This window comes from Aythya ferina (genome assembly GCF_964211825.1).
Source record: "Aythya ferina genome assembly, chromosome: 2".
Taxonomy (NCBI): domain Eukaryota; kingdom Metazoa; phylum Chordata; class Aves; order Anseriformes; family Anatidae; genus Aythya; species Aythya ferina.
Genome location: NC_140297.1, coordinates 137341671 through 137357436, shown reverse-complemented (window position 1 = coordinate 137357436; position 15766 = coordinate 137341671). Strand labels below are relative to the sequence as shown.

Sequence of the window (15766 nt, the reverse complement as noted above, 5' to 3'; positions counted from 1 at the left end):
GCAGCGGGGCTGAGGGGAGGGGAGCAGAAAGCAGCAGATTAAAGGGAAGGGGAATGAACATAAGGGGAGACGTGAAGCCAGGGGATGGGCATGGGAAGTGAAAGACGAGACAGAAGCCAAGCCAAGGACTGGCCCTCTCTAACCCAAGTGATAAGGGGTGTCCCGCATTCATGTGGTCCCATCCAGAGTGCTGGCTGGGGGCAGCCCCTGGCACAAACTACAGCTTGGAGCAAGACCAGGAGCTGGCTGGGAGAGCGCAGGCTGGCAGGGACCAGCACCAGCCCAGTGGGGCTGCCCCAGAGTGGTTTTGTTCCCCGGTTACTTGGGACCTGAGTCTTGTAGGCTTTGAATGCCCTCCTCACCATCCTCATGGAAGAAATGAGGACAACGGGGTAAGAGAGGAGAGCAGAGGAGCTCAGCATGAGGCAGAGCAATGTGGGGAGGCAGAGGAGGATGGGTTGTGGCTGCGTGCTGTGGTTCAGGCAGGATAACAAGGAAGAGTTGGGAAGAAGCAAGGAGGGAGCAGGAGAGAGGGGATTGCGCAAATTTGTCCTTTTTGTCCAGGGCTGTGAACCCTGGAGGTGGATGGATGTAATCATTTGGATTGAAAAGTCTTACACCAGGGGACGCAATTTTCTGAAAAGCCACATGTATCTGGGTGGGTGAATCCTTCTGACAGTGCAGGAGGCACCTGGGCCCTGCAAGGAGCGGGCTGTCCTGACTGCCCCGCTGATCCCGCAGGTGCTGCTGGTCCCGTGCTGCCATTCCTGGGCCCCAGCCTCCTCTTGGGGTGGTTTCCTCTCAGACAAATTGTAAGAGAAAGACAGCACAGAACCATAGACACATTAGGGTTGGAAGAGACCTTCAAGATCAGCTGGTCTTACCACCAATGTCACCCACTGAACCGTGTCCCCAAGCACCACGTCCAACCTCTCCTTGAGCACCCCCAGGGACGGTGACTCCACCACCTCCCTGGGCACCCCGTCCCAGTGCCTGGCTGCTCCTTCTGAGCAGAAATGTCTCCTCATTTCCAGCCTGGTGCAACTTGAGGCCATTCCCTCTAGTCCTAGGGCATTATCTGTGAGAAGAGGCCGACCCCAGCTCCCCACACCTCCTTCCACTACCTGCGACTGTCACTTACGACGTGACCCTGGGCTGGCTCAGACCTCCCCCCCCACCCCCCGCAGGTGCCCCGCACCCCCGTGTGTCCCCATCAGCCCTCCCCTCCCGCGTCTCCCCTTTCCCTCCCCGACCCCTCCGCGCACCCTTGGCCCCCCTTGGCCCCACATCGCCCCTCCTCGGCCCCCCGCCGCCGGCCGGCCGGGGCACCCAGCCCGCCCCACGGGGCGGTCCGGGGGCGGCGGGGCGGTCCGGGCGGCGTCGGGGCGGGGCGGGCCGAGCCGGGCCGGGCCCGCCCGGGTGCAGTTCCCCGCTCGGCGCCGCTCGGCCGCGCAGTCCCCGCCGCACGTCGGGCCGCCGGAGCCTCACGTCGGGCCGCCGCCCCGCCGCCCCGATCGCTATGAATGCGAGCCGGGCCCTGCTCTCCGCCGCCTTGCTCGCCGGCCTCCTCTGGGATTTACCGTGCTGCCTGCCGGCCTCCCTCCCCGCCGCCGAGGAGCTCGCCAAGGGCGGCAGGGGCCGCAGGGCGCCGCGGTCCCCCCGGGAGAGCCGGCAGAGGCAGGGGGGACAGCCCGGGGGCCGGGCGCCCCCCAGGGCGGAGCCCCACGAGTACATGCTGTCCCTCTTCAGGACCTACTCCATCGCCGAGAAGCTGGGCATCAACGCCAGCTTTTTCCAGTCGTCCAAGTCCGCCAACACCATCACTAGTTTCGTGGATAGGGGACAAGGTAAGCGCCGACCGCCCCCCCCCCCAGTACTCCCCCATCTCCCCGCAGCGTGCTTTATTTTTTTGTTGTTACGCTTTTCTTTTCTCTCCTTCTTCTTTCCTTTCCTTCTTTTTATTTTCCTCCCCCTCGGTGTCTTTGGGGAACTCGTGCTTTTATTTTAAAGCAAAGCGGCCCGCAGCGCGAATCGCGGAGCTGCGTGTGGGGAGCCGCGCGTGGTCGTCCCCAAATCGGCTCGGGGGCAGGGAAAAAGCAGCCCCCGATCTGCACGGGTGTAAATGAAACCTTGACAAAAAATGAAAGAAAAAAAAAAAAAAAAAAAAAAAAAAAAGCTCTTCTGGTTTATTTCCTTCTGCCAAAGAAAAGATCTCTCTCCCTTATCGCTCCAGCTCTAAGGCAAATAGAAAGTTCAAACTGACCGAGGGCAAACATTTGCTGCCTAAAGCCGCCCTGCTTTATCGGGATTTACCTGGAAGAGCCCCGGGAAGCGCCGGGGCCGGGCTGCGGCGTTTGCCTGGGGCCGCCCCGAGCCCAGGTAGTGCCGGGCCCCGACGTGCCCCGACGGGGCGGGCGGAGCGGGGCTCAGCCGCGGGCTGCCGCCTGTTTGGGGCCGCATCCCCCTTCCTTTAAAAGTCCTGGATGTGGGGACAGCCCCGGGGGTGGCCGTGGATGAGGAGGACCCGGCCCTCGGCTCCCCCGGGGCAGGGGCTGCGCCCCTCGAGGGGAGCCCCTCGGAGGGAGAGGCGCAGGTAGGACGGGGAGGGGACGGGGACAGCCGTGTCCCAGGCCTTGACCCCGCTGTCCCCAAGGCAGCAGCGATGCCGCTGGGCTCCCGGGACCCCTCCGCGACCCGCAGCCCCGGGGGGGGGCCTCGCTCTGCTTTCCCCTCGCTCTTTGATGGCTCGGACTCAGGGCAGCGGGCACAGGTTGCGTGCGGGTCCGGGGGAAAACAGAAATTCCCTTCCCTCAAAATGCCCCCCGAATAGTTATTGATTTATTTAGGTATTTATTAATTCGCATTATGCCGGTTTGCGGGCCGTTAATGACAGACTCATTAAGAGGTTCTTAACGAAGGTCGTGCGTCTTTTCCTTCTCCCCATCCTGAAGACCCCGCAGCCCCCTCCCGGGATCCCTCGGGACTCGCCGGGACCCCTCGATTTTGGGGACCAAACACGGCACCGCGCAAACCCCACGGCTTCCCGGAGCTGCAGCAGCCCCAAAACCAAGCCGGATCCTTCTTCGACCCTTCATCCTCTTCTCCCCTACACCCCCTGCAGGGGCCAGCTCTGTCCCCGTCCTTGTCCCCGTGTGTCCCCCCCCCCCGGCTCGGGGGCTTGGGTGTCCCTCGGTGCCCCTTGGGTGCCGGGGCCGGGGGCGCCGTCGGGGCTGGGGGCGTGGGTCGGTGCCCCCGCGGTGCCCAGACGGCTCCTAGGGACAGGGGACAAGGGACAAGGGACAGGGGACAGGAGGGATTTGCTTTCCGCCTTCGTCCCATGAAGGTCTTTAAAAAAAGGGGGTGCGGGATGGGGACTTCCCAGGCACAGGGTTTCGAAAGCTCAGCCTTAAAAGAACGGCCTCGGCCGCTTTTCCCCCGCAGGAAAATCGGGGGAGATAAAGCCCCGTTCGCGATCATCCTATTCTTGCTAAGCCGAAGAAAGACAGTTAATTTAACAAATTTAGCTCATCTTGCTGCATGGGAGATTGTACTCCGGGGGAAGTGATTTGCTAACAGAAGTCCCGGTTTGATTAAGGGAAAGCCTCACTTTTCCCCCATTGATTTTGATTTGATGTGTCACAGGCTGTGACCTTCTGCTGGACCTTCAGAGGGTTGCTTAGCATCAAGCCACTGATTGGAGTATTTCAACTCAGTGATCTAATTGAGTGTTCATGTCATAACATATCAAATATTGTCTAGTCTCCCGTAATGAAGCGGACCAGCCAATGGCACATCACCAAAAAAACTTCAAGAGAAGCTTCCGTTCCTCTGAAGTGGGAGCTGGTTTGCTGCCCACCTCCCCGTGGGCTCCTAGCCCGCTTAATTGGCGAGCTGCGGTGGTGCTGCTGATGAGCAGCCTTTGCTGGGGGAAAGCAGAGGGGGTGGTGGTTGGGGGAAAAACTTGCTGTCGATTCATTTGCAGACAATCTAGCCGCCCAAATGGACCCAATTAGACGGGCTGCGCTTTACCTACGGCCGTGGCCCTACCTTGCGGGCAGGATTTGGGGGGGATGCAGCCGAATAGGGGGGCGGTTTTGGCCGCACAGCATCGCTCCCCGATGGGGTTCGCACCCTGGGACGGCCCTGCCCGGCCCCAGCCATCGCACCCTGATCTCGGCTTCTTTCTTTCCTTCCCCCTGGAGCTAATAGGATCCCTTTCAGGCTAGCTCGAGAGCTGCACCACTGCCATATATACATACATATATATATGCATTTTTTTTTTCCCAGCGATAGAAAGAGTGCAAAAAGGGATGGGGGGGGGGGAGAGGATTTGCGATTCCCCCTTCTCCACCCCCTCCCGCCCCCCACTCGCTCCCCCTTGTTACGGTCGCAAGATCAGACAGGACCTAGCTGAATGTAGGAAAATTACTGTTGGCACATGAAGTAACTCATTAAAACGCAGATGGTGCTCTCGCTGGCCTCAGGACCCCCAGCATTGGCGCTCCACGGCAAGGCAGGACAATTAGGAGCTGCAAGGGCTCCACCAGGCAGGAAAAAAAAAAAAGAGGGGGGGGGGGGAGAAAAAAAAGAGGAGAGCGGAGGGAGCTGGAGAAGGCAGCCCTAAACAAGCAAAGCCACAAGGAGCACGAACGGCGGCACGGCTCGGAACAAACCGAAAAGCAAATCGTGCGAGGGATGCGCGATTTTCAACGGGGTGTCCCTGGAGAAGCGGCACCCGCGGGTGGTGGGGGGGTGGCTGCCGGGGTTTCGTCTCGCCTCCCCCTTTTTGGGGCCGAAAAGCTCCCGGAGCAGCGGGATTTTCGCCCGGCAGGGACGGGGAGACGGCAACGGGAGCTCGTCTCCTTTTTTCCTCCCTTTTTCCTCCGCCGGCTCCATCGGATGGGCTTGGGGTGAGCTGCCTTTAGGGTAGCGAGGGGGGCGAGGAGGATGGGGGGAGCCCCCGGGCAGGGGCTGGAGGTGGTCCGGCTGTTCGCAGGGCAGAAGGAGAGAGCGTAAATCCCTCTCGGAGTTCCTCTGGTGCAACATGTTGATGCAAAACAGCGGGTTTCTGGGCGGACCGAGAGCTGCGCCGCAGTGCAATCCGCGCAGCGCCTTTTGCCCAGGCAGTGTTGTCGTTGGCAGAAGGAAAATGAAATATAAGCGGGGAAGTATTTTAATGGGGAAGGAGGGAATTCGCAACTGTTAATTATTTGGTGACCTTGTATTCGATTTGTTTGAGCCCCTTATAAAAACACTAATGCACACCAGACGGCCGCAGCGAGGCAGCGAGCAGCCGCTTCCAAGCCCAGCCGTGCGCCCGGGCGAGGAGCGAGCTCTAAAGCCGTTACCGGGGCAAATTCGGTGAAAAATATATTTTTTTCGATGATTTTTTTTTCTTTTTTTTTTTTTTTTTTTCCTTAGTTTGCGTTCGTTTCCTTTTGGGAATCCTCCTCGGGCAGAGGCGGAGCGGGGACGCGCAGCGCCCGCGGCACAGGTAGCAGTGCGGGGTCGCTCGGAGAAGGGAAAGGGGGGGTTCGAGCGTGTCGAGATGCCCATTTCGAACCCCATCCTACAACCGATTTTTATTTTATTTTATTATTATTATTTTTTAATCCAGAAATCCCCCTGCAGGGCTTGCTAGGAGGTCCCTTTTATGATGATAATGATGATGATGATGATTATGACGATTATTATGATTTTATTATTATTATTTTTTTTTTTTTTTTTTTTTTTTTGAGGACGGTGGGATCGAGCTCTCCGCTTTGGGGCTTTTCAATTTCCAGTGGCCAGGGCCGGGCTGACCCTAACCGGGAACCCGGAGGCGAGAAAACCCGGGGCAGCCCCGGGCCAAGCCCGGGCAGCGGCTGAGCCCCCAGCCCGCAGCCTCGCCGTCCTCCTTCTCCTCCTCCCTCCGCAGTCCTGGAGAAAAAAAGCAGCTGGTCGGAGAAATGCTCGTTCCCTTTCGCCGGAGATTTCGCGGCAGGCTGCGATCCGGACTCGTTGTGTGCCTGAAATGTGGTTTCCGAGCGAGAGGGGACGTTTCAGCCCTTGCTAGTTGTGGGCAGATCTGGATATTGTTTGGATTTTTTTTTTTTCCTTCCCTGAATCCCGGCTCTTCCAGCTCTATCGCCCAGAAATAATCCTCCGAAGCGTCCCCTCGCTGCTTTTCTTAGCTCCGAGCCCCGGGGATATTCGGTCCCGTTCCGGCGACGCGAACGAAGCCGGGAGGGGCAGGGAGACGCCGTGATTTCTCCTCGATCGAAATATTTCGGGGGGCGAAACGGTGGCAAACGGGGGGGGTGTTGGTGCCTCTTACGGCAGGCAGAGCCCCCCCGGGGAAGCCCCTCTCCTCCCCAGCGCATATCCCGCGGGGGGGCGGGAGGACCCGGAGCTCGGAGCCCCCCGGAGCCCTCCCCGGAGCCCTCCGGAGCCCCTCCCGGAGCTCTCGGGGACCGGGACCGGCTGCTGGGAAGCGGCGAAACCGAGCCGGGGATTGGGGCTGCCGCTGCCCATGCCGGGGCAACCTTCCCGGCACGGATGCTGCGAGCCGGGGATGGAAGGTAGGTTGCAGCCGTGTGCCTCCCCGCCGAGTTTTGGGGCTGGAAACAGCCCCCCCACGTTGGTTTGCTCGGCTTTGGGCAGGTTTAGGAACTCACCCGAGGAATTCGTCCGTCTTTCCCCTGATACTCGCCAGCCAGGCGAACGAAACGTTTCGATCTCCTCAAGCCGGTGTAATATTAAAAAAAAAAAAAAAAAAAAAAAAAAAAAAAAGGAAACACGCTCAGAGCCGGGGAATTGAGAGCAGGGGAAATACCACACATGGAGACGCAGCCCCTTGTTCGCAGGGCTCCGAAAGCAAATACCTGTCAGCGTTGCGACTCCGCAGGCAAGGGGCAGCCCGTCCCAATTACACGGGCTTTAATTTCGAGCGAGCGGCTGCGAGGGGTCTTTGAAAACGGCAAATGTGCTTTTGGTTTGCGAGTTTAAATACGGCTCGAAAGAGAATTAGGGAAGCGGGGGAAATTCTTCTCGAATGCGGTTTTGGGTATAATTTGCAGTGATGTAAAGTTCAGATCCGAGCCCTGATGAGTTGGCCGGCAGCCCGGTACCTGATCTGCCATGAAAAGGGAAACTCGGCGTAGCCTTCCTTAACCCCCGGCTCGCCTCTAAGGCCGGGCTGCCTGCGACAAAGAGGGGCTGGGAAGCCCGAGGTGCTTCCCACGGGGAATTAAAGGAAACGTCGCGGCCCCAAAAGGGGTTTCGCTGCGGGGATGACGGAGACGCCGGCACCGCGAAGAGGGGAGAAGCCGGGGAAGGGGCGGGCAGGGGGCTCGGCACAGCCCCCCCGACCCCTGCCCGTGTCCCTGCCCCTGTCCTTGCCCCTATCCCTGCCCCTGTCCCCGTCCCAAAGCTTTGGGGAGGGCTCTGCTCCGTCCCCCGCCGGTGGCACACGCTTAAATCCGGCGTAGTCTGCTCCCTTCCCTCTCCCCCCCGCCCGCCCCCAATATTTTATCTTGGCCTGCAAAAATAAACAACGGCGAGTGGAAATAAGGCTAATGCTCCTTACGCAGCTAACATTCGTCTAAATTAACGCTGCGAGCATAAACACGTCCCCTCGGGGCGTTTGCAGCGATGTGTGCTTCCCCCTGCCCGGCTCTCTCCAAATAATTCAGGAACGGGAATAACAATAGGGACGGCCTCAGCTGGCCCGAGAAAAAGGCAGAGCTTTGAGCAGGGTGGTGGAAAACACGGGGTTCACCCCAAATCCTTCTCTGGTTTGGAGGAAACCCGGAGATGCCGAGTCCCGGGACGCACAAAGGGATGGGGACAGCCCGGGTGTCCCCGCGTCTCCCTCGTCCTGTGTGCTGGAACAAAGGTCCCCAAAGCAGAGCCACCCCTGCCCTGCTCCTGGAGGCTCCCGAGGTGCCGCTTTCTCTCCCTGATTTTTTTTTTCTTATTATTATTTTTTTCTCCTCTGTGTTTTTTTGATTTATTTATTTTTTTTTCCCACCCTCTCGACCGCACTGGGAGCGAGCCAGTCCCGGGTTAGGATTATGTATTCATCTGGAATTATTAGGTTACGAGAGCGAATAAATAGCGTTTATCTGATCGGATCCGAAGCCGCTTATTTAAAATAGCCGGGATCCCTGCCCCTCGCTGACAAAAGAGCCGGGACCGCCGCAACCAGAGGGGCTTTTCCACCGCCGAGCTGCTGCTGCCGGAGCCCGGCTCGCAGCCCCGCTCGCCCGGGGCCACCTTCCTGCTCCCGGTGGCCTTGTCCCCATCGTACCGGGCCACACGACGGGCCACCGGAGCGCCCCAACCCTCCAGGCTGCGCTGCGGCTTGGGAGGATGCTGGTGGAGAGCGCGTTTTGCACGGCCACCCCCCCGGGGAAAACTTTGGGAGCCGCAGAGAGGAGCTGGTTCCCCCCCTTGCTCCCCCAAAAAGGGTCTGCAGAGCCTTCACAACCCCAGAAACAGGGACCCGAAGGGAGTTTGTCCCCCCTTTTCCCTGCTGCCTAACCCACACCCCCGGCGGGGCCGCGCCGCGCTGCCACCTGTGCCCTCCCCCGGGAAAGGGCTGGGGGAGGAGATTTGGCTCCGGAGGGACATGGGGCTGGAAGCAGCCCCCTGCTCCCCCCCTCCACCCCATACCGAAAGGGGAGTAACAAAGAGGGCGAGCATCTCCCTCGGGAACCAAACCTGCCCCCCCCCCAACACCCCGGCAGAGGTGGAGCCGTGGCCAGTCCTAAAGCTGGGGGGTGAGGGCAGAGGTAAGGGGGCCGCATCCTAACCCCGGGGGTGAGGGCAGGGTTAAGGGGCTTCTCTGCTTCCCTGGGGGTCGCTGGAGAAGTGGGGGGGAGGCGGAAAGCTTCGCCGCAGCCCGGCGATGCCAGGAGCCCCCGCTGCACCCACCAGGTGCCCCCGGCCGTGTGCGCGCAGGCAGCGCTGGGGGGGCGACAGGCGAGGGGGAGGAGGAGAGGGGCTTGGGGGGAGGACGAGGAGAGGGTCGTGCCCTCGGGGTGCACACCCCCTTCTGGCTGACCCCCCTCTGCGCCGCTCCCCAGGGCTGTTTTTATTTATTTTATTTCATTTTCGGATCTATAGAGGGGATGTAATGATCACCTGGGGCATCCCCATCTTTCGGGGGGTTATTTCTTACAGTCTCCCCCCGGGACCTCCCCGACAGGGCTCCCTCTCCCCAGGGCAGCCACTGGGGCAGGTTTCTTCCCCACCGTTCCCACCGGAGCCCCCACCCTCCATCTCTTCCCTCTCGGTGGCTGGGGGAAGACGCAGCTCCGGTGCGTAAATCCGCGCTGCTGGCCTGCGTGCTGAGCCGCACTCATTTTTACATCGCTGTGGCATGCCTGAAGGGTCTTGGTTTCCATAAATCATCCCGTTGTCCCTCCTGCCCCCCCAGGAGGTTCCCCCAGACCTGTCAAGTAGAGCCGAGGTTGTGAAATACACTGATTAGGAATAGCGATGACCTTTGGTATCAATAAATAACAGGGGCTGTATATTTCTTTAGGCTCCCTTTCGGCCTCTGGAGCAGGCTGAGCTTGGAAAAGCAGCGAGGGGCTGCTGAACAGAGGCTCCACTGACACTTTTACTATTGAAATATACACAAGCTTTACTAGCTTCTGGGGAAACCCGGGGGCTTTGGGAATTTTTGTATTTGCTGGGTTGTAAACATTTTATTGGAAAGCAGCTCAGGGGAATCTGGTTTGCTTTCTGTGCTGCATTTTGTACACCCATGTGTCAAAAAAGAAGTCTATTTTTTTTTTTCTCTTGAAGAAGAACATATAAGTATATATGTGCATATGTACATGTGGGCATATGTATACAAGCACACTGTGGATGCTGGCTGGGCTGATGGGCCAAGGCCATGCCTGAGTAGAGTAGGGGCTGCCATGTGCTGCCTCTGGTGTGGGAATGGGATCTCCTCTCTGGGGTGGGTCCCTTCCCTTCCCTTCCCTTCCCTTCCCTTCCCTTCCCTTCCCTTCCCTTCCCTTCCCTTCCCTTCCCTTCCCTTCCCTTCCCTTCCCTTCCCTTCCCTTCCCTTCCCTTCCCTTCCCTTCCCTTCCCTTCCCTTCCCTTCCCTTCCCTTCCCTTCCCTTCCCTTCCCTTCCCTTCCCTTCCCTTCCCTTCCCTTCCCTTCCCTTCCCTTCCCTTCCCTTCCCTTCCCTTCCCTTCCCTTCCCTTCCCTTCCCTTCCCTTCCCTTCCCTTCCCTTCCCTTCCCTTCCCTTCCCTTCCCATCCCCATCCCCATCCCCATCCCCATCCCCATCCCCATCCCCATCCCCATCCCCATCCCCATTCCCATCCTTCCCTCTGCACCTTGACCCCACCTCAGACCCAGGGGTCCCCCCGGGGTGGTTTTGGGGCTCCCCACCCTCCCTCCCTCCCCCTCCCCGTACCCCCCTCATCTCCCCCACCCCGAGCACTCCCTTTTAATCCTCTTTTCTCCCCCTTGCAGACGACCTCTCCCCGGCTCCCCTGAGGCGCCAGAAGTACCTCTTCGACGTGTCCACCCTCTCGGACAAGGAGGAGCTGGTGGGGGCCGAGCTGCGCCTGTTCCGCCGCCCCCCCCGCGGCCGCCCGCCGCCCCCTCCGCCCCCTCCGGCCGCCCCCGTCCTGCAGCTCTTCCCCTGCCTCTCCCCGCTGCCCCTGGGCTCCCGCAGCCTGGAGGCTGGGCCCGGAGGCTGGGAGGTTTTCGACGTGCGCCAGGGCCTGCGGGGGGAGCGGCCCCGACGGCAGCTCTGCCTGGAGCTCCGCGCCTCGCCCGGCCGCGGCTCCCCCCTGCCCCGCCGCTGGCTGGACCTACGCGGGCTGGGCTTCGGCAGGGGGACGAGACCCCCTCAGGAGAGGGCCCTGCTGGTGGTCTTCACCCGCTCCCGGCGGCGGAGCCTCCTCGGGGAGCTGCGGGCAGAGCTGGGGGCTCCCCCACCTCCTCCTCCTCCTCCTCCTCAGCAGCCCCCCGCCGGCCGCCGGCCGCCCCGTCAGCGCCGCACCGCCTCGGCCAGCCGGCACGGCAAAAGGCACGGCAAGAAGGCGAGGCTGCGCTGCAGCAAGAAGCCCCTGCACGTCAACTTCAAGGAGCTGGGCTGGGACGACTGGATCATCGCCCCCCTGGAGTACGAGGCGTACCACTGCGAGGGGGTGTGCGACTTCCCGCTGCGCTCCCACCTGGAGCCCACCAACCACGCCATCATCCAGACCCTGATGAACTCCATGGACCCCGGCTCCACGCCGCCCAGCTGCTGCGTGCCCACCAAATTGACTCCCATCAGCATCCTCTACATCGACGCGGGCAACAACGTGGTGTACAAGCAGTACGAGGACATGGTGGTCGAGTCGTGCGGCTGCAGGTAGCGGCCGAGGAGGCCGGGGCTGCGCCGGGCGGCGGAGGGCGAGGAAGACGTCGGATGAAGAGCGAGGAAGGGCGAGGAGGGGGGCGGCGGGGAGCCGGGAGCCGCGGGGGGGACGATGGTCCCCCTCTTTCCTTCCTCCTCCTATTCCCTTCCTCCTCCTCCTCCTCCTCCTATTCCCTTCCTCCTCCTCTTCTTCCTCCTCCCCTCCTCACCTCCTCCTCCTCTCCTCTTCATCCTCTCCTCCTCCTCCTCTCTTCCTCCTCTCCTCCTCCTCCTCCTCCTAGCGCCTCGCCGGGTCTCCCTTCCCCCGCTCCCCCCCCGCCCCGGGCTTTATCTGGCCATCTCCCCTCCCTCCGAAGGTGAAGGCAATTCCCCAAGTACAAAAAAAAAAAAAAAAAAAGAAAAAAAAATCAACAACAAACACACACACACACAAAAACAAAAACAAAAAACAACCGGGGGAGGGAGAGGGAGCGGACCGAGCCCCGTCTCTGAAGTTCCTCTGAAAAGGGCGATTTCATTTCTGCCCTCTCTCTTTCACATTCCTGCAAGATTACCGGCCGCAAACAGCCTCCCCCCCCCCCTTCTCCCTCCCCCTCGAGGAAAAAGAAAAAAAAAAAAAAAAAAAAAAAAAAAAGAATTGCTCAAGATTGTAATTACCAGTTAGGTTATATTTTAAGACAGCAATGAAAAAAAAAAAAAAAAACTGTGAAAAGAGCGAAGTGTTACAGAAAGCACAAGCGGGGTGAAGGGGAAAGGAAAACTCCCTCGGATTTCACGACCAAGTGCAGCGAGGCGGGGACGGATCCCTGGGCAGCCCCAGCTCGGGGGCTCTGGCAACCTGCAGCAGTATTACACGCGAGTGTGGCGCTGGAAAAGGCATTTGTGTCCGCTTGCTGGTCCCTTCCCACCTCTGGGCTCAGCTTCACCCGAGGAAAGTGCACTTGGAGGCGTGCCGAGCCCTTTTCCTGATGCAACTCTTTGTAGGTTCAGGCTTTCCCCCACTGATGGCCGGAGTCCTTAGCTTCTCCGGCGTCGCAGAGCTACAAATTGGTGGAAAATGGAAAAAAAAAATAAAAAAGAGAGAGAAGAGAATAATAATATAAAATGCTAGTAAAAAGACTCGACCAGGAGCAATAATTTAAAATGCACATTTTGCCTGGGATGCACTGTTGTTCATATAAAAGTTGTAAATATTCGTTTATTTAAACAGACTGAAAAGTGCAAAATGGAGATGAACAACAGGCATTTCTCTTTTTTTTTTTTTTAAATGTACAAAACATTATATGCACTCGAAATGTTATAATTTCTAATATTTTTAAAAGTTTATATTTGAGTTGTACAGAATTAAGCATTAATCAAATATTTCATTCTTACTTAACATTATCATTTCCTTAAAATATTATTACAAGATTTTAATTCTGTGCTAATAACGGAGAAAAGAAACTTTTTTTTTTTTTTTTTTTTTTTTTTTTTTTTTTTTTTTACTGTCTACCTCACTATAATGCAAGTATTTACAACTCTAAAGTTATCTGAGGTAAATTAATATTCAGAACATTTTTACAATACACCTTTACTGGACGATACTACAACTATTACTGTATTATTAAACTTTTTTTTTTCCAAAAAGTCAGCTTGCTTTTATATGTTCTATTATTTGGTTAAGCAGATCTGAGCTCTCAAATGCTGGCTCCAGTGCTAAAATGCTGCAGAGCCGAGTTGGAGCAAGTGCCACTTTAAGACTTACCTAAAGCCATTCTTCCTATTCGAAGACTTTTTGTAATCTCACGAGATCTTTGGTATGTGCTGGTGGCAGAAATTTGCAAGAAGCTGCATTATGATTTTATGCATTTGATGCGGTGATTTACGGTACTGTAAGGGGGAGAATGCATGAAGTGGGAAAAATTCAGGCAACCGTTTGTAAATCTCATCTGTACTGGGCACGTGTATATACACTGTATTATGATGATGAGCAAAAGATAATGAATGTTTTATAAATGATATTTATTTTTTGATGCAATGGGTAATATATTTATTAAATCTTTCCTGGTTATCTCGTAGATAATGAAGAACTATTCACTGAGTAGTTGTTTCAGTAAGAGAAGTCCCGTCCTCTCTCATGGCAATGTGTGCAGAGGACGGGGTGCTCTCGAGTGCAGGCAGCCTGGGGGGTCTGAGACCCCATCACAAAACAAAACACCCCCAAAAAAGCCTCATCTTACATGCCTGAGAGCTGCAAGAGCTGCTCACCTTGCGGCAACTGTGGAATGTGTTTGAAAACAAGGTTCCTTTCATATAAAGTGGAATTGCTACCAGATCACTAGATCTGATCTCGCACGCTTTTCTCTGGCAAACCTCCTGCTTGGACTGGGGCTTGAACAAAGGGCTGCAGGACTGGGCCCAGGCATCTGAACAGCAGCAGCTGAGAGACCTGCAGAAGAGTCCAGCCTTAGTGTCAATACAACTTCCAGAGGAATATTTCTCTTTAGCATTTGCTAGTGCTTTGAGTTTGTGACTAATAGTAGATATGGGGATAGCAGCTTTAAAAAAAAAATATGGTTTTAAAGCTGGATTTAAAGTGCCATTCTGGCTGGTGTGGACTTTGGTGGCTGCTCCCATCTCCCTGGTCTAGTAGTCATCAGCTCTTGCCCTCATTATGGAGAAAAGCAATGGAAAAATGACACAGAAAATCCACAACCCAACAGGCTGGAACACACTCTCTGGGCAAAGGTAGTCAAGACACATCAGGTGCCGTAAACTGGAAATGAACACAATGTAAAAAGCCGAGATTTTACAAAATTCACAGATAGCAAAGAGATTGAAGGCTGAACGACTCACCTCTTGATTTCACTGATTGGGGAGCACAAGTGCACCAGGTGTAAAGACCATGCATTGGCTAAAACTGTTTTTCATGCAGATTCCTTTCAGCATGAAGCCTGATATTGCTTATATTGCAAGCCTGTACATGGCACGCTTCGTAGGAAGCTGCAGTGTCACTGAGCTCTCCTTTCTGGTGCACCTCAGGTGTGCTTTTGGGGAGTTTGGTCAGACAAAATCCAGCTGGGGGAAGCCTAGGAAAGCTCTCCACAAAAGAAATCCTTAAGAAGCAACAGTGAAGATTTTGCTGTGTTGGATGTGCACTGCAGAGCCCTTTGTACCTTCTACATTAACCAGTTTTTAGGAGATGCCTCAGATGGCCAGAAAAGGTTTGAAAGCTCTTTTACCAAATGTCTCTGATTTTTTATCTCCTAAGGGAATGAGAAGACCTGAAAAAAACAAACAAACAAACAACCTAAATAGTCAGAATCTGCAGTATCTGCTTTGGAGACAAACCTTTTGGACTTCATTTGCTGCAAGAGTGGAAATGCTGGCCTTGTTGAGCACGTCCTTTGGATGCTATAGCTAATGTAACATCTGAGCCCATTTTGGCAAGTCTGCTCTTCCTAAAGACGGGATCTCTCTCCATTTCCTTTTTTAGTTCTGCAATATTCTTTTGTACAATGCTGAGGAGGAGAAGTGAAAGGATACAACAGAGCTGACAGATGGTCTTCCCTCTCTGCCCCTGCCCCTCTCTCCCCCCAAGTGCTAACCAGCGAGCTGAACAAAAAATACCAGTAACTATTTTTTCAGCTTTTACCACAAATACTGAAAGCCTTTGTTACAGAGAAATCCAAATATGGTAACTCAGTGGATGTGTAGCTCAGATCTCTTTGTCCTGCCAAAGTAATATGAATTTTCTTTTCCATTTCTCAACTCCCCATGCTCAAAATCATATTTGAAAAGGGGAAATGATTTCTTTTATTATGTTGCTGGCCAGAAGAGGGAGCAGAATCTAATAAGTAGTGGGAATAGACACCAGCAGATAGAAGACAGCTGAAGACAGCCTGCCTGGCTGTGGGATGCCTATCAGTGAGTGTTACCCAATTCATCCATCCCACTAGCTGTGTTGCTCAAACACACAAAAATATGACCTGCACTTCTCTGAAATACAGATATTATCCATCAGAAAAATTAAATAATGAGTATTTGAATGGAAAAAAAAAATGGTTTGGAGCTTAAGGCCTTTCTTTGCAAGTGCTGTTCCCCCTTTATGGACCCCAAGTTCTCTCTTACATTTATTTATGGGGGCTGTATTTTTACCTTTTTTTTTTTTTTTTTTTGGTGGAAAAATTTTGTACTCCCTCGCTCCTCACATGACCAGCCTTCCAGGTCCAGCCTTCCTCTCCATTATCTCCATGTAGATGAGAGCTCAGTCTGTTCACTGACATACGCAAAATTAACATGTTCATTTTTCACACCTCAGAGTTTAACCTCAAATGCTAGTGGAGGGACAAAGCCGCTGACATTGAATGAAGCTTCCTTCTTTGTAATCTCTCCACCTTTGCTTCAGAAGC

The 15766-nt window shown here is 55.7% G+C and overlaps 1 protein-coding gene across 1 annotated transcript; it reads left to right on the top strand.

The window, feature by feature from the left end:
* Positions 1 to 1438: 1438 nt before the first annotated feature.
* Positions 1439 to 13447, top strand: GDF6 (growth differentiation factor 6). Its single transcript, XM_084511491.1, has 2 exons — positions 1439 to 1847; positions 10478 to 13447. Exons 1-2 carry the CDS (start codon positions 1520 to 1522, stop codon positions 11371 to 11373), a joined length of 1224 nt encoding a protein of 407 aa, XP_084367617.1. The 5' UTR covers positions 1439 to 1519; the 3' UTR covers positions 11374 to 13447.
* The last annotated feature ends 2319 nt before the right edge of the window (positions 13448 to 15766 follow it).

What these genes read in the sequence shown, in the direction of transcription:
- GDF6 (XM_084511491.1), top strand. Translation starts at nt 1,520, where the DNA reads ATGAATGCGAGCCGGGCCCTGCTCTCCGCCGCCTTGCTCGCCGGCCTC. An exon ending in TTTCGTGGATAGGGGACAAG is followed by an intron (nt 1,848 to 10,477) that starts GTAAGCGCCGAC and finishes TCCCCCTTGCAG; the next exon opens with ACGACCTCTCCCCGGCTCCC.